Below are 18,090 nucleotides of genomic sequence, written 5' to 3' on the forward strand. Positions count from 1 at the left end.
CAGTCAAGTACAAAAGACACAGTAGCTAAAAGCATAGACTGGGGCATCAGGCTGGCGCAGTCCGCGTCTTTGCTCTGCCGCTGTCCGGCCAGATGACTAGAGGGAATTCTTTGAACCTCTCTATGCCTATGGGCTTTGCTATTATAAGGACTGAGTTTAACATATCAGGTACTCCTGGGGAAAAAAAAGCCTGACAAAGGATAGCTACTGCAGACATGTCAGTTACTGATGCCCCCGCTGCCAACCACACAGCCCCATCACTTACTAGTGGTGTGTCCTTGGGTATAAAGTCTGTAAAGTCCGCCGTCTCCTGCTGCCCATCTATAAACAACACTCCTCCCCTTCAGCTGGTTTAGGGAATAAATTACATAATAATATGTAATATTATAGTAATAGTAATAGTGCGTAGCCCATGGCTGGCCACAGTAAGTCCAGTGAGGTACTGGCTGTCACTCACATGGGAGTAGACAGTGCTATAGAGAGTCTGCTGTGTGCAGGCTCCATGTGGGTCATCAGTTCCTTCTGTGTGAAAGACGGGTGCTGTTTTGCCTGACACTCTCCAGCCTCCAATAGAGGCCAAGTTATTCAAGCCCCAGTGTGTCCTATTCAGAGCCTAAACTCTGCACTAAGCGAACCCAGGAATTCAGCTTTCTGAAAAAACTCACCCAGTACCCCCGGCATGAAGACCCACACCCTGGGTCAGCTCGGCATTGTCAAAAGGAAACTGACGGAAGCTGGGAAATAGTTCAGTTGGTAAATTGCTCACATTCCAGTATGGGGATGTGAGTTCGGAAGCCTAGCTTCAGATACAGAAGCATGTACCTGTAACGCCCTGCTGGGGGGGTGGAGACAGGAGGATCTCCATGACTCACTGGCCAGACAGCCCAGCCAGATCAACCAGCTTTAGTTCAGTCAGGGACACTGGCTTAAAAAATAAAGGGGAGAGCAATTGAGGAAGAGAGCGAATGTCAACCTCTGGCCCTCACATGCACACACACGCACACACACACGTGAGCACACACATATACACACACGCACACATACGTGAGCACACACATACACACACACACACTCTCACGAAAGTGACATGGCCTGACCTTCCTGTGAGGGACCCATCCAGCTTGCATTAGGGAGACTGTGGTTCAGATTTAGAGACTGCCAGGGAATAGTGGGCCTAGGCTAGAGGGTAAGCGAGTCCCCTCTCTGCCTTGTGCCCCAAGGCCAGCTGAAGGCTCCCTCTGGGCCATCTGGCAGCAGACAGCAAAACTTGTAAAAGGTAGTCCTACTATGCACAGCACGGGGTTGGGGGGGGGATGCTCAGAGACTGCTCTGCGCGAGCTGCTAGATGTTTTCATTGTAAAGCCTCCAGGGAGCCCTTCCTTGGGCATTCAACTGGAAACACGTGGTCCCAGGGCTGCACTTTGAGAAACCCTAGCTGGGCTTGTTGACTGCCAGAATCACTTGGCAGAGGGCTGTTTTGTTAACGTTTTAGAAAAGTAGGACACCCCCAAAATTAATTTATGTTTTGTATGCAAGCACCTCCATGTGTTTTCCAAAATCCAATGTATCAGCGTAGCTCAAACCTCAGTCAAGGCTTAGAATGTGTCCAGCGTCTTGAAAGGAGGCTCCCTTCCTCAACACCCGCCATGGGAAGATTTTTTAATTTTGGCTGGCCTTCAGCTGGCTGAGTAAGCAAGCATGACCGTGAACTCCTGATCCTCCTGCCCCCACCTCCTAAGTGCTGGGATTATGGGCACGGGCCACCGTGCTCAGTTTTGTAGTCCCGGGAATGGAGCCTTCCAGATACTCTACCAACTGAGCCACATCCCCCGCCCACCTTGAGCATTTGAAGCAGACTGTACCGAAAGGGCATCTGGGATGCTATGTTTTAAGTGAGTCCCCAGCCAGTCCGGCCACATTTGCGAATTCTTGGTCTGAATCAATTTCCATCTCCTGTCCATTAGCACCCACTACAATGGAACGACCAGGTTGGGGGGGATTAAATTTCATGTGTGATAGAATCTTTGTGCCTTGGGATTCCTTGTACCTCAAGCTGCAGCCCAATCCCTTCCTTTATTCCCCTCTCTGACAGTCTCTCTTCCCTGGATATCAGGAGCCTACATCATTCATTCTTTGTCCTGAGGATGAACAGGCAGCTTCTTCACACTGGGGGACTGAAAGCATCATAGTTGAGTCCAGGACTAGGGAAGGGGGTATTTATATGATGTCACATTTCCCAAAGCACACATTTCCAAAGATCACCACCTAAGCATGCATTGTGGTCAAACAAGCCAAGCTGGGGTCCCGCACCCCACCCCCTTGCCCAGATAAACTCTCAGACTTGTCTGAGGAACTTGGCATTAGAAATCAGTAACCAGGCTGGGGGATGCTGGACTTGACAGAAGCCCGGATTCCTCCATCCATCGCTAGCCCCTTTTCATTATGCGTGGCTCTGGAAAAGTCATCCACTTCACCTAGCCTGGGCTCTTCATGTAACAGATGTGAGAAGTGGCCTGTTTGTCACCCAAGGGTCGAATGAAACGAAATTGATCTAAGGGATCCGGAACAGTTCAAGGATGGTGACACCTCGGGTTCCTTTGCAGGTACCACCTTGAGGTTCAGTGGCCAGAGCTACATGCGGTACAGGTCCCTAGAGGCTCAGAACTGGCAGGTCCACTTCTACCTGAAAACGCTCCAGCCATGGGCCGTTCTAATGTTCACCAACGAAACAATCTCCCTTTCCCTGAAGGTAAGGCGATTCCCACCAGAATGGCTGCCATGGGCACTCTGTACTGGGAAGAGGGGTGTGCTCTGAGGATGTCTGCTGAGCCTATTCCTGGCAAAGAATCCCCTTGTGGCTTTCAAGGGTGTTGGGTGTGACTATCAGCCAGAACACACAGGACACGGGACTCTCTGCCACAGCCATTCTACCTGGAGATACACATCCCAGGTCATCCGGGGATGGGGCTGCTTGCTCAGTGGGATGAGAGATCCCTGGAAGATAGTGAGAGAAATGTGAGCCCACACAACTCTGGCCCTGTGAGAATGTTTTTAGTGTGTGTACAGAAGAGCCAGTATGTCTCACAGTATATGTGTGTTGGTAGAGGGTGGGTGGAGGATGGCTTCCACTGGGAGTACTCAGATGACAAACCCAAGGCAAAGCCTCATGGAATCACAAGGAAAACATACTAATTTATGCTCAGTCCCTTGGTGCTTCCTATGAAAGTGACGTTGCTCGCTGCCTGGATTAACAATTCCATCACAACCACTGGGCAACTATTTCCGTGAATTCAGTTTGCTCAACACATATCTGCTAAGCACGGGCACTGGGTGACAGGGTGACAGACTTTGTTCTGTGCACTTGAATCTCATTGGTGTATGGAACTGAAATCCCTCTTGGAGTTTTTGTTAAGCACAAAGGAGACTGGTGATAAAACACAGAGATTTCAGAGTTTGTTTGAATGTGGGAAATCCTGCGGGCACAGGAGATGGGAGGTGCGGGGCAAAGAGGTGGTCAGGGAGGTGGTGATGTGCAGTAATTCGAGGAGGATGAAGAAATGCATGAGATATATTTCCTATTGCTGTGACAAAGTTCCTCACGCGAGCACTTCAAGAATAAAGGGTCTATTTTGCCTTGTATTTTCAAAAGGCAGGAAAGGCATGGTGGTGGGAGTGGGAGACGGCTGGTCACGTGGCATCCATAGTCGGGAAGCAGAGAGACGGATGCTGGTGCTCAGATCTCTTTCTCCTTTGACCCAGCCCAGGACCCCATTCCCACATTCAAAGAGGGTCTTTGCAACTCGGTTAAGTCTTTCTAGAAACTCCTTCATAGACACACCCAGATGCGTGTGTCCATGGTGATTCCCAGTCCCATCAAGTGGAGAAGATGGAGAGGAAACATCACAGGGAGGCAGCTTCATGGCCATGCCGGGAGTCATGGCCAGTTAGATTAACAACAAGAGGCTGTTGGCATTCTTAAACAACAGCCCAGAGTCCCACACGGCTCCAGTGACATGAACAAGGTGGACAGACCTCATGGTTGGGGTCTAAGGTGTAATGGAATGTGGGGGCATATCACTGAAGGTCTCAGCAACCCCTCAAAGGACTTTGCTTTCATCTGAGCAAACACAGCAATCTGACTTTATTGTCACCATGGCGCCTACATTGAGAATGGAGTTTATAGGAAGAGAAACAGAAACAGAGAGACTCAGACAGGAAGCTGAGGCAATAACTCAGGTGTTGTGAGGGTGGCTATGGGGACCAGGGTGATGACAGTGGGCTGTGACGAAAGTGTCAGATTCAGGAAGGAATTTCAAGCCAACAGCCTTTTCCAATACAGAGGGAGTAGAAAGAGCATGGGGGTGAAGTTTGGCCCAAGCCACTGGAAGGGGGGAATTGCTGCCAACAGACCTGGGGAAGGGTGTGGGTGGAGGAGGTTGGGGAATATTGGAAGCTGGTTAGACATACAGCCTTGAAATGCCCATGAGGCTTCCAGAAGCTAGCAGAATCAGTCTAGTGCTGTGAGAGAGGGCTGGGCTGGGCTGGGGAGACACGGGGTCAAAGCACATGTGTGCTACTGAAAACCAGGAGGCTGCGTGAGAGCACTAGGGAGGGCAGCTCAGAAAAGAGGCTGAGGAGAACCCTGAGGGCACAGCCCATGAAGAGGGCAGAAAGAAGACAGGGGGCCGACAGAGGACACAAAACATGAACCTTCAAATAAAACAGAATAGTATATCCAGGAAGACAAGTGAACTTGGATCAGAAAGAAGCTAGAGGTGTGGCTTAAAGGGGGAGAGCTTACTTAGTGTGGGCAAGACCCTGGATTTATTCTAAGAGGAATAGGGAAGAGGAAGAGGAGGGAGAAGAGGAAGGGGAAGTAAGATGAGGAGGAAGGTAAAGAGGAGGCAAGAAAAGAAGAAGAAAAAGATAAGGAAAGGTGAAGGAGGAAGAAGGAAAAGGTGAAAGAGGAGAGGAGGAGGAAGTAAAGGAGGTGAAGAAAGAGCAGAAAGAGGAAGAGGAGAAGAGGAGGAATAGTGGACAGAAGAGGCAGTGGTTAGCTGAGAGGGAGCAGAAGGGGAGGCCCGTCATTTGACTCAGCAACCCGGAACACTCGACATCAGTGGTTTTCAGCACAGGAGACATGGGTCCATTTGGGAGCCAAGGAAGAAAATTATTCCAAGCTCAAGACAACTTACTTCTTTTAAGATGTGAGGACTGACTGTGTTTGTGCACCAGCTGAGATGATCCAGTGGGGGAATGAATGGACACGATGCAGATGCAGGAGAGAAGGGAGGCCAGAGAACCTAGTGTTGGAGGAGGTGAAGGGGACATGGATCATTAGAGGGACCAGCTTTAGCTGAAGAGGACAGTTGTGATGTCAGAGAGCCTGCGAGCCCCTCTGGTGCCTTCAGTGGGAAACGAGGCCATCAGCTGCAGCTGCGAGTGCTGTCTTAGGAGAGAAGTGCTCAGTCACGACGGGTTGATCTGATGCTGGGCAGCCAGGGGCTCATCTGTGCTAAAGGTCATGGGCTGAAAGCCTAGGCAGTGGGTGAGGACAAAGAAAGACATCATTTTCTCCAACTATGTTCAAATTTTTCTAAAGGAACTGAAGGAACTGACTTGCCCATAATAAACAGTAAAATATTTCATCCTAAGCACACCTAGATTTTTTTTTCTAGTACAACATCAACACAGGGGATTGAACTTTGAATGGGAGGCTTGCTAGTCAAGCACACCCTCACTAAGCTACATAGCCCAGCTGTTCTCTCTCTGTTTGGAAGCAGGGTCTCTCTGTGTACCCCAGGCTGACCCAGTGCTCTATAAGCAGGTCTACCTGTTGAGAGTAATGCTAACTAGAGGTCCTCCGTCATTTTAACTTTGAGGATTTATGTGCGTGCAAGCACATGTTCAGAGGCCACGGGGCAACCTTGGGTGTTGCTCCTTGGGTACCATCCACCTTGGTCATTTCAGTTTCTCACAAGTCTGGAGCTCAACCCCTAGGCTAGGCTAGCTGATCCATGCAGTTTCTCGAATGATCAAAACCACAGGGTCCTGTCAGTAAGGTTTCTTTGGGCCTCGGGTTTCTCAGCTGTCAAATGGGATCTTGATCAACCCAGAGAATATGGTGAGGACTGGGATGGGATTCTGAGGGTGTTTGGATTCTTCAGAGGCAATGCCAGAAGCATTTGGAAATGCTTGTAAATGGGGACGTGGCTCTCAATTGGTAGACCACGTGTCTGGCGTGCAGGAAGACTTAGATTCAACCCCCGGCACAGTGTAAATGAGACGTGGTGGTAAACAACTGTAATGCCAGCAAATTAGGAAATAGAGGCATGAGGATCAGGAGTTCAAGGTCATCCTTGGCTACAGAGCAAAAAGGGATGAGAGAGAAAACAACAGTCGCACTCTGGCAACTGAAGGCCGATCAGCAGAATTACAGAATTCTTGTTTTGCTGACGGCTGTCTGTGCTCTCTTTGCAGTTGGCCAATGGCTTCCTCCAGCTGGAATATGGCTGTCCAGGCGGTTTCTATGGAAACCTTTCTTCCCAGCATCCTGTGAATAATGGACAGTGGCACTCCATGCTGTTGGAGGAGAGGGACGCTTCTGTTCATCTATTGGTCGACACTACAGACAACACCTCCCTTGTCATCCCAGAGGAATGTCAGAGTCTGAGGACAGAAAGACAACTACTGCTGGGTGGCCTTGTCCCCTCAAATCCTTCCTTGAATGTTTCCTTGGGCTTTGAAGGCTGCCTGGATGCTGTTGTGGTCAATGGTGAGAGGTTAGAGCCACTTGGCCACGGAAAGAAGACAGTGGGCTGGCTGGAGAGACAGGCCCTCACCCAATGCTGCTGGCCCGGCACTGCCTGCAGCCAGAACCCATGCCTCAATGGCGGGAGCTGCTCCCCTGCCCTTGGATCAGGTAAAGACTGAGATGGTGACCCCAAGGTTTATTCCAAAGACCCCTGATTGTGATGTAGCCCTTGTGTCTCACTGTAGCGTCGACAGGGTAGGGTCTCTCACCACGGCCCAGGGTGATCTTGGGTCAGCCACAGGTATCTAGCAGACAAACGGTTCTTGAACTGCAGCACAGAGGCGCAGGTGTCCCTGGGGCCCCCGCTCAGTAGCTGGTCACTCACTCACCTTCCTCTCTCCCCCAGGCTACCTGTGCAGATGCCCCCCTCCGTTCTCTGGCAGGAACTGTGAACATGGAAGGGAGAACTGCACTTCTGTGCCCTGCCAGGAAGGTGGCACATGTGTCTCCTCCCCAGAAGGCACTTCCTGTAACTGTCCTCACCCTTACACAGGTGACAGGTAAGCCCAGAGAGGCCACTGGCTCCTTATCATGGAGCATGGGGGAATGAGCTTTGCTTTCTGACCTCTAGAGAGGTCAATGTGAGTCCAAAAGCCAGGCCTCTGGTCCTTTCCTCCAGTGACTTCACTTCATCAGGACACTGCGGGAAGGAATGCTCATGGAAAGGGTCATTTCCCAAACCCAATCCCCAACCTTCTGAACCAGACCCACAAATAAGGGGCCTGGAAGCCACACATCTTACCAGCTCTTAGGGCATATCAACCCTGGATGACATCTGCAGAGAAATGACTGCATTTGCTTTCTTCCATGTGTCCCAGACACACTTGGGGAAACTGATTCTCCTGGGCCTAGGAACAGCTATGTCTCAGACTCCCGCCCTGCAAATCTCTGCACCTTGCCACTGACTAGGCTAGGTCATGAGGGTGCTGGCAAAGGAGACACATTCTGGAAACCTAGAAGCAAAGCATTTGAAGCAGTATCTGTAATAAAAAAAAAAATTAAAGATTCTACAGGATCCCTGGTGGGAGCAGGCAGCAGAAATGCTGTAGGTTTCCAAGTGGTGGTAGCGGGCCATGTGGCAGCAGGCAGGAGGCCCTGAGAGCAGCCAGTCCCAGGCAGAGATGGTTTCAGGTCCCTGAGCGGTGGCTGGTCCCCAGCAGGGAGACACATGGCGGGCAGGCAAGAGACAGAGACATGTATAGGCATGCCATGCAGAGTGAGGTTGGATATTTATTCAGAGGGTTATGGAGGGGGAAGGGAGAAGGGAAGAAGAGCAGAAAGAGAGAGAAAGAGAGAGGGGAGAGACAGAAGGGGAGAAGTAGGGATGGAAAAGAGAGAGAGACTTAGGCTGCAAGCAGGAAGGAAGATCTGCCTGCCTCAGGGGATGGGGGAGGGAGTGGGCGTGGCTTTTCTCTTAAAGAGATAGAACAACCATTACAGTATCTAGTGTTGGAACACCCCAGCTTGGGAATGTGGATTATAACATACCCCATCTTAAAAACAAACAAACGACAACAAACAAACAAAACCCCTCAATAACATCGTCCTGCCACCATTTTGTAGATGGGGGAAACTGAGACCCAGAGAGGGAAAGGGCTTACCCAAGATCACCCAATGTGCCAATGACTCAAGTCCTTCTCAGCAGCCATTGTTCTTGCTCTGATCACTGCCTGCTTGGATATAAGAATGTCACTCATCAGGGTCATTGGAGGGTGGGTGGGAGCAAGCCAGGAAAGTGGCATTTGTGTTTTAAGAGAGGAATTTGGAGGGAATGCAGCATCACACTTCAGAACAAGCTGCTTGTGGTGAAATTCTTAGCACTGAGATGTATTTGGGACTCAGCTGGGGTCGGGGGGAACTTTTCCCCCAGATCCTCCAAAGTGGAAACCTTGCAATAGATGTTCTCTAAGGGCCCTATGCCAGGCAATGCCAAGCTGAAGCTAGCTTGGGAGGCCGCACAGTGTCTTGGTTTCTTTTCCTGTTGCTGATAAAATATTCTGACTAAAGCAACTTAAGGGAGAAAGGGCTTATTTGGGCCCACAGCTCACAGGTATGGTCTGTTATGGTGAGGAAGCCAATGGGGCAGGAGCTTGAAGCAGCTGGTCACATGACTTCCAGAGTCAGGAAGCAGAGAGAGATGCATCCATGCTGCTGCTCAGTTCCCTTTCTCCATTGGTACAGCCCAACATCCTAGCCAGGGAATGGTGCCCACCCACAGTGGGCATGTCTTCTCACCTCAGTGAATGCAATCATAGTAATTCCACACAGGTATGCCCACATAGCCATCTGTCTCGGGGATGAGTCAAGATTCTGACAGTTTGACAATTAATACTTTCTCCAAGCAGATGTAGCATGTAACACAGCTAAGCAGCACAGAACCTTGCTGGCACATGTATACACACACACACTTGCACACAGTTTTGTGTATCTAGGGATACACGCACCCAGAAACATGAAATGGTCCAGAGGAGGATGCCTAGTGTTCTACTCTATCATCACTCTCTACCTTATTCTCAAGAGACGGTCCCACTGGATTGGGGGCAGAGAGGCATCAATAAGTCTCAGCGATCTGCCTATCTCGGCCCCTCACAGTTTGGGGCCAACACAGCTTTGTATGTGGGTGTTGGTGATTCAAACCCAGTTCCTCATACTTGAACAATAAGTGCCCTTACTCACTGAGCTATGTACTCAGCCCCAGGCTGCACACACAGACTCACTAGTGGGGCTGGTTCTGATAACAATGTGTTGGTGTGTTCAACAATTCCCTTTGACTTTTGGTAGGAAGTCACGTAAACTGGGGGTGAGGACCTTATCCCATAGGACTGTTAGGGGGCTGGAAAAATAGCTCAGTGGTTAAGAGCATTTATTGGTCTTCTAGAAGACCTGGGTTTGATTCCTAGCACCCACATGGTGGCTCACAAGCAATCTGCAGGATCTTCTTCCCGCTTCAGGCCCCAGAAGGCATCAGGCACTCACGTGGTACACAAACATACATGCAGACAAAATATTCCTACATTCAACAAATAACTCTCTAAAGGGGGACCTTCAAATATCTGCTAAGTACTTCTCCGTCTCTGCAGGTGCGAGATGGAAGCACGGGGTTGCTCCGGAGGACACTGCCTTATTACTCCTGAGATTAAGAGAGGGGACTGGGGACAGCAGGAGTTTCTGATCATCATAGTAGCCTTACCTCTCATCATCATTGCCACCGTGGGGCTCCTTCTCTACTGCCGTCGCTGCAAGTCTCACAAGCCGGTGGCCATGGAGGACCCAGACCTCCTAGCCAGGAGCATTGGCGTCGACACCCAAGCTTCACCTGCCATTGAGCTCGACCCCCTGAGCACCAGCTCCTGCAACAACTTGAACCAACAAGAGCCCAGCAAGACCTCAGTTCCAAGTGAACTTGTCACCTTCGGAACTAGCTCTAAACAGCGGCCAATGGTGTGCAGCGTGCCTCCCAGGCTCCCACCAGCCGCTGTCTCCTCACACCCTGGCCATGAACCCATCATCAAGAGAACCTGGTCACGCGAGGAACTGGGTCAGTATAACCAGAAGCTCTGTTGATCAGGGATGGATGGAAAGGTGGGAGCCCCAAAACATTCTGTTGGTATACACATTGTCATACAATGGAACAGCCACTGGTCAAACCAATCCCTGCGTATGGGATATGAAGGGATGCATGCCAGGTGACCATGCACAGCTGACTGGAGAAGATGCCAAATCTCTTGACCCAGAGTTTGTGGCTCATCATGCCTGTTCCATGACCAACTTCTCTTAATTCCCAAGCATACCACGAAACGTAGACTTGAATGGTCTTGGGGAGACTTGGGGATGAAGGGGGGACGCCTGCACCTTTGTGCTGTTCTGGAAATGGAAAAGGTTTCAGCCATCCAATCTGGAAGTGAGATTTGGCTGGCCAAGAGTAGGGAACCAAAGCCGCTCTCGTCTTTGGCTGAGAAGGAGGTAGATTTGTAAAGCACTTTCTGTTTATCTGCTGTGCTCCCCAGCAGTTACAACAGGTCTGGTCATGGTATATGTCACTGAGGTCATAAATGAAATGAGTTGCTCTTAGTGGCAGAGATGGGGACTCCTTCCAAGCCTCCCCTCATTCCACCACCCCCTGGGACAGACACGGTGCCATCACCAAGTTCACACTGCATCTTTTTCCTTCAGTTCAGAAATGAAACTTCCCAGTCAGTCTTGGGAAGAGTTGCAGCTGTCTGGTAGCAGTGTGAATGGCTTAGAATTGCCCGCGGTTCTCTCTAATCCTCCCTTCTCCCTGGCACAGGTTGATAGTAAAGATCTATCTGCAAGGTGGGCTGGCTTTGAGTCTAACCTTGGGGTTTCCACTTGTCCTCACTGCATTGTAGATTCATCCAAGCTTCCACAGACAATATGCACAGATCTGTCACGAGTCCAATAGCTTGCTGGGCAATCCCCACCAAATGTCGAGTCATTGATAGCCTCTGGCCAGCTTGCTGGAATGACTACCATGGAAACACAGACTCACCAAGTCTTACTGTTCTCTTTCAGTATACCCAAGCGGAGCTGCGGTCTGGCCCCCAACTTACTCCCGGAAGGAGCATTGGGAATACCCACAGCCCGAAGCAATGCAGGGTCCTCTGCCACCCTCTCCTCACCGCCATGTCAGCCCTGCAGTGATGCCAGATCCCACGGGTCTCTATGGTGGCTTCCCTTTCCCGCTGGAACTGGAAAACAAGCGGGCACCCCTCCCACCCCGTTACAGCAACCAGAACCTGGAGGACCTGATGCCTCCACGACCCCCAAGTCCCCGTGAACACCTGCTCGCCCCCTGTCTCAACGAGTACACAGCCATCAGCTACTACCACTCCCAGTTCCGCCAAGGAGGGGGTGGGCCCTGCCTGGCCGAGGGGGGCTATAAGGGAGTGAGCATGCGCCTCAGCAGAGCCGGGCCCTCCTATGCTGACTGTGAAGTGAACAGTGGACCCGCGACAGGTCGGAGCCAACCTCGTGCACCCCCCAATTATGAGGGCTCGGACATGGTAGAGAGTGACTATGGGAGCTGTGAGGAAGTCATGTTCTAGCTTCCGGCTCTCAGAGGAAGGCACGGGGAGTCCCAGGCCCTGCACTGTCTTCTAGTCTCATGGGGAGTAAGTTGGGTTTGACTGGGAGAGAAAAGGAAGCCACTACATCCCCAGTCCAGAAGGCCATCTCTTCAAATGTGCTCTTTGGATCCGCAGCTTGTCCTGGAGGGTGGAGGGAAGCTGAGGGTAGAGCTGTAAAAAGAGCGGTAGGGCCCCAGAGAAGAGGGGATGCCCAGACAGGTGCGCGCTGGGGTGAGACCTAGGAGGGCAATCCCTCAGGTGGATGGTCTCCCAGCCCCAACAAGAAAGAGCGCCAACTACTGGCTCAGCATATTTGGGCCACATCCTCGGAGCTGCTCTCAGGCCCATAGTGCAGGAGCCAAGTTTGTGCCCAAAAGGCAACCATGCATGCATCTGCTGTGGAGGGAAGACCCAGGGTCTTCTGAGATCCATGCAGTGACCTCTGAAGGAGCTGAAGAGTGATCAGCCTTCCAGCAGGTACTCCATCACCTGACTATCAGCTTGGTGTGTACGTTTGGGCCGTCTATGCCAAGTGTCTCAAGTCAGCGCCATCCTGGGCACTGGGAGCAATAGCGTCCTTGGGAGATGAGTCACTTAGACCTCCAACTCCTGGAAGTCTTGTTGCTGAAGCTTCAGAAGGACTTGTCCCACCTCTGCTAGTGGGATCTTGCCCAGAACCTTCTGCGTTGAAGAATTCAGATCTTGTGTAATGCAGAGTTAATTGTCCCAAGTTTCCCAGGCACTTTTGGCCAAAAGCAAGAAGGAAGAAGTTCATTTGAAAAACTCTTAGGCACTTTTCAACCTTGCTGTCTGGATGTGTTTTCCCAAAGGGGTTCTTCTTGTCTGGACACAAGGAACTCAACTTATTCAGGGCCAGGTGAAGGTGGAGAGCCAGCCAGCAGATCCAGGCCAGACACCCTGCCCCCTCCCTCTTCTTCCTCACAGATGTCTGCCAATCAAGTGTTACCCACACTGACTCAAGCCTACGCATGGAGGGTCAGGGTGGGCACATGTCTACACATGTGCGTACCCATGGACAGTGTATGTGCACAGGTGTAGAAAGTTATGTAGCTCGGAGTAGCAGAGACCGGAAGCCAGGGAGACCTGTGGTGGCCTGAGCAACTCCGTCCTCTGCCAGTCCCTCTCTGGTCCACTGCCTTTTCACGTGTGTGGTTTTCAAGTCGGAAGTCAAAAGGAAGAGTCGCAGAGACTCTTACCCACGGGGCTGTCCACGAAGACAGCTGTGTGGGGAGGAAGCACTAGTGTGCCCCGTGTGACTGTGGGTGTGAGTGATTGATTGCACGAGTGGCTTTGTTGGCCATTTGATTTTTTTTTTTAACAATAAATATCTTTTTTTACTGTTATTTTCTGTGTCACTTAGAATTGCTTCAGGCTGGGTCAGGGTCAGGTCCAAGTCCAGGTTCATAAAGAATTTAGGAGCTGGAAGGGCTCTTCACCTGATACCTGCTAAGCCAGACTCTTGAGCTTAACCAGACGTGCAGTCAGAGGTCTGAATAGGGCCCAGGACACTATTTTGGAGAAGTGCCTTCTCAAGTTCTTCAATTAAAAAAGATACCCACTATTATTATTTATAATCTATTTGCACGTGTGTTTGGAGGTCAGAGGGCAACTCATGGGAGTTAATTCTCTCCTTCCGTCTTGCAGCTCCCAGGAATTGAACTCAGGTTGTCAGGCTTGGTGGCGAGCGCCCCTACGAGCTGAGCTATTTTACCAGCTCCAAGCGCATTTAAAGATGAGAAAACTAAGGTTCTGGGGCATAGGCTGTAAGCAGTAGGCATGCCAAAAGCCCAAGGCTCAAGTTTGGTTCCCAGCACCGCATGGGATGGCCACAGTAGGAGCCCCGCTATCACAGTCTTGGGGAGCCAACAACTACTGCCCCACTGCTTTATGGTACTTCTCTTGGGACCTGTCATGACCTGAGACTGGAAAGCCCAGAGATTGCTGGTGTGAGACATCCAAGCGGACTGGAGTTTCTAGAGTCAGGCAGGTAGGCTTCTTGCCCGGCTCCATTGCACACTAACACATTCCTGAGCAGCTTCACTTGCCTCTCGTTTTAAAGACATGTTTTGAGAATGTCTTTTTAGCCCCCAGGTTGCTCAGGCTATAAGCAGCCCAGTTCAGTATGCAACCAAGGACGGCCTCAAACTTCCCATCCTCCTGCTCCATTTCCTGAGTACTGGGTGAAGGTCATTATGCCCAGTTTATGCAGTCCTGGAGTAGAACCCAGGCCTGCATGAATGCTAGGCAAACACTCTACCAACTGAGCCACATCCCCAGTTCTTGTCAAAGAGAACCTCATGGGCCTTTCACAGCACAGTTGCATGGAAGACAGGAAGTATCATCCAAGTTTTGACATGGGTGACCAATGTAGGCATGCCGCTAGCCAAAGTGCACAGCACAGAGTAGGGCTCACTCCTGGTGGGGTAACGGGACACCCACCATGATGGTATCGTGTGGAGCAACTTAGCTGATCTAAGAATTCTGCCAGTCACCCAGTCTCTTAGCCCCTGGCAGCCACTGACATGTCTCCACAGTTCTGCCCTTTATAGAAGGCCAGAGTCAGAACCACACCTCAAGGGGCCATTTCAGATCATAGCATCTCGCTGTGTAGCACTGGGTAGCATGCATTTAAGTTCCCACCACTTCTCTGTGTGGCTAGATAGCATATCTCCTTTTGACATCTGTGCCATGATTCAGATACGGCAGTTTGTTCATCCACTTGCCTACTGGAGAACATCTCAGTTGCTTCCATGTTTTAGCCACTAAAACCTCATGAGCTGGTGTTTCTGTCATCAGGTGTTTGGTTCCTTCAGGAAAATGTCAGAGTGTAGCTGGTTTGTAAGTGAGACAATAAAGAGTAGGTTCAGTTTTATAAGAAGCTATCAAAGCATCTGTACTGTTTGCAATTCTACTAGCAATGAGGGAGCATTGCTGTCCACCACATCCTTACAGCAAACAGCATGGCTGTTCCGCCCTCAGTCTGGGTCATTCTCCTAAGCCTGCAATGCTGTCTCGGTATTTGTCCAAATATGTGTTTCCTAGATGGCACATGATGTAGAGAGTCATTGTGTTTATTTATTTATTGCCATCTTCAAATCTCCTTTAGTGAGATGGCTGTTCAGGGCATTGGCCCAGGGTTTGTTTGTTTGTTTGTTTGTTTGTTTGTTTTTGAGACAGGATTTCTCTGAAACAGTCCTGGAACTCACTCTATAGACCTGCCTGCCTCTGCCTCCTGAATACTGGGATTAAGGATGTGGGCCACCACCATCCAGCCATTGGCCCAGTTTTAAAAGTAAGGTTGTGTATTATCTTATTGTTGAATTTTAAGAGTTCATTACCTATTTTAGATAAACAGTTCTTTGCTGGGGAAGGTTTTCTGTAGACATTTCCTCCAAGCCTGTGCCTTTCCCCCCCTTAACATTCACATAACAACTTGAGTGTCTTTCATAGAAAATTTCTCCCTTTCTCTGTCTCTCCCTGTGTCTGCCTCTCTGTCTCTGTCTCTCTGTCTCTGTCTCTCTCTGTCTCTCTCTCTGTCTCTGTCTCTCTCTCTGTCTCTCTCTCTCTCTCTCTCTCTCTCTCTCTCTCTCTCACTCACTCTGAGATAGGCCCACCATTTAGCCCAGCTGGTCTTGAACTTACCTATGTATCATAGACTGGCCTCAAACTTTGATCCTCCTGCCTCTGCCTCTCAAATACTGGGATTAGAGCACACATTACAAAACATGGCAAGTTTTTATTTTAAGGCAGCATGACTTAGCAATTCTTTTCCTCATGTGTGGCACATTTGGTGCTGTGCCTAACTACCCAGATGCACACATCTGGGTGGATCGGGGGGCAGAGAGAATAGAATGCTGCTGTACAGCTGGCTTCTACTTTCCCTGTTCTATCCCCAGTCTGAAACTCCACCCTATGGGATGGTGCCATCCACAGACAGGGAGGGTCTCCCACTCAGTTAAACCTCTTTGGAAACCCCCTCAAATGCATGCCCAGTATGTCTCCTGATTCTTAAAACAAAGTCAGTGTCAAACCAAAGATGCTTTGTACTTTTTGTATGATTTCGTCTATGGTTTTACAATATCCTTTATAGTTTTATGCCTTACTAATGGGCCTGAATCTTACTCAGCTCTCTAGATGTAGACACCCAACCTTCAGTGCCACTTGTTGAGAAGACCATCTCTGCACCCGTGACTCCCTTTACTTCTTTGCCAAAGTCCTGCTGGGCTTCTTATTTTTTATGTAAACAAAGGCAGTCAGTAACATCACACTGGTTCCCGTGATGGCTAATATTGGCAACCCGATGGGATCGGGAATCAATTCAAAGACATCTCCAGGGTGGGTTTGTCCTCCTCAGTTAAGTCGCTTCGGAAATTCCCAAGACATGCCCAGAGGTGTGTCTCCTGAGTGATTCTAAATCTAGCCAGCTTGACAGTGAAGGTTGACCGTTGTAAACAGCAATGGTAGCTAGTTCATAGCAACTGTCACAGACAGGACACCAAGAGTTATTATTTTTTGTTTTTCTTTTTAAAGTGTTTTTTAGACAAGGCCTCGTGCAGCCTAGGCTGGCCTTGAATGTGCTATGTAGCTGAAGATGACCTTGAACTTCTGGTCTTCCTACTTTTACCACCACACCAGGTTCACACAGTACTGGGGATCAAATGTCAGGTCAGCAGTCCATCAGGAAAGCTACATCCCAGCCACCAGTTACTTTCTTCTAACACAAGCAAAATTCCTATTTGGATAAAAAGAACTGTTTGGGAAACACTGAAACCTTGGACCTTACTCCAAAGTCCACAGAGTAGCACTATGGCTACCTCCTATCCCAAAGACCCAAACCCCTCCCTTCCTTTATGCACCTCCCCAGATTGGCCACCAGAGGGCTCTCTGGCCTTCAGAACCAATCCTCCCATCAAACTTGGGCCCACAACTGCTTCAGGACAAAAGGACAGTCATTTGTCACTGTAGGACACAGAGAGTTGGTAAGCTGCCACACTGGGGCAATGATCTGGTGTTGACTGACAGCCTGGGCTGCCTCCTGAGATGAAGGAGTGCTCTCTGGGACCCAGGTCAGCAAAGACAAGTCTAGTATTGTCTTAAATTCTCCAATCAATCTCTAAGGTCCCAGCCAAGGAAACTGCTGGGTGAGATTAACATGAAATTAAAAGACTTAATAAAAGCAACTTACCTGTCCAGGACGCTACTCACTATAGGTTACACTGAGTCCCCAAACCAATTCAGGGACAAGTTCACCCCTGGGGCATATGATGAGGAAGGGAGGTGGTCTCTTTTAGTTAATGCTCTTAGAAGCTTAGGACTTAGGCAAGGGGCCAAGTGCAGAGACCCTCATTATCCCCGGGGCATTGGTTCTAGGGCCCACCAAGGATACCCAACTTTGGAAGCTTTAGTGCCTTGCATAAAACAGTGTGCTATTTGCCTGTAACCTACACAGGTCTTCCTACATACTCTACACCCTCTCTAGACTGTTTCTCATACCTAAGATCATGCGGATGAGAGGTGAGGGAACCATAAAATCTATACATGTCCAATATTAAGTATAATTTTTCCTTGTGTTTCTTACATTGAGTTGGTTGAATCTACAGCTGAGACACCTACAGACCATGAAGGGTTGATGGAGTCACATCTCCCAAGCACAGGTAAGTTATAAAGTGCAACAAATAACAGAACGTAGCTGAGGAAGGAGCCATAAATTCCCACCAAACTAGCCAGGGAAGATTCCAGAGACAAGCAGCCAGCTGGTCTGGGTGGTAAAAGTTGAGGCCCAGGTTGAGCAGAGACAAGGGCAGCCAGCTAGGTCAGGAGCCAGCAATGAGAAGGCACAGGGACTGGGAATGTGGACAGCAGGGTCATTCTCACAGACCATGGAGGACTAACAGGATGGAAACAGAGCACAGTGGGGGTGGCCTAGGTACCCAGCAGGCTGTGGGGGCAGACAGGGAGGTTTCTCTGTGTTCACTGAGGGAGGACAGATAAGAAGGGATGAAAGCAGGAGCCTCGGATCTCCATGGCAAAGACACGAGGTGAGAGACCTGGCTAGTTAGAAAATGTGAATCTTGGGTAAGATTTTAAAACCTCTTAATGCTTCTGTTTGCAAAGGGCATATTGCCAGAAGTTTCTTTCACTGGCTCTGAATATTAAATGAGATGCTGT

The 18,090-nt window shown here is 49.8% G+C and overlaps 1 protein-coding gene across 1 annotated transcript in view; it reads left to right on the plus strand.

The window, feature by feature from the left end:
* Positions 1-13,259, plus strand: part of Fat2 (FAT atypical cadherin 2) — a 61,999-nt gene extending 48,740 nt beyond the window's left edge. The window contains exons 19-23 of the mRNA XM_041665178.1: positions 2,604-2,749; positions 6,481-6,922; positions 7,161-7,314; positions 9,895-10,352; positions 11,348-13,259. Coding sequence (XP_041521112.1) covers positions 2,604-2,749; positions 6,481-6,922; positions 7,161-7,314; positions 9,895-10,352; positions 11,348-11,880 — 1,733 coding nt within the window. The 3' untranslated portion in view covers positions 11,881-13,259. The remainder of the gene's footprint in view (positions 1-2,603; positions 2,750-6,480; positions 6,923-7,160; positions 7,315-9,894; positions 10,353-11,347) is intronic.
* The last annotated feature ends 4,831 nt before the right edge of the window (positions 13,260-18,090 follow it).

This window comes from Microtus oregoni, unplaced genomic scaffold (genome assembly GCF_018167655.1).
Source record: "Microtus oregoni isolate MIOR12 unplaced genomic scaffold, Mior012 000015F_ref0000493, whole genome shotgun sequence".
In the NCBI taxonomy this organism is placed as follows: domain Eukaryota; kingdom Metazoa; phylum Chordata; class Mammalia; order Rodentia; family Cricetidae; genus Microtus; species Microtus oregoni.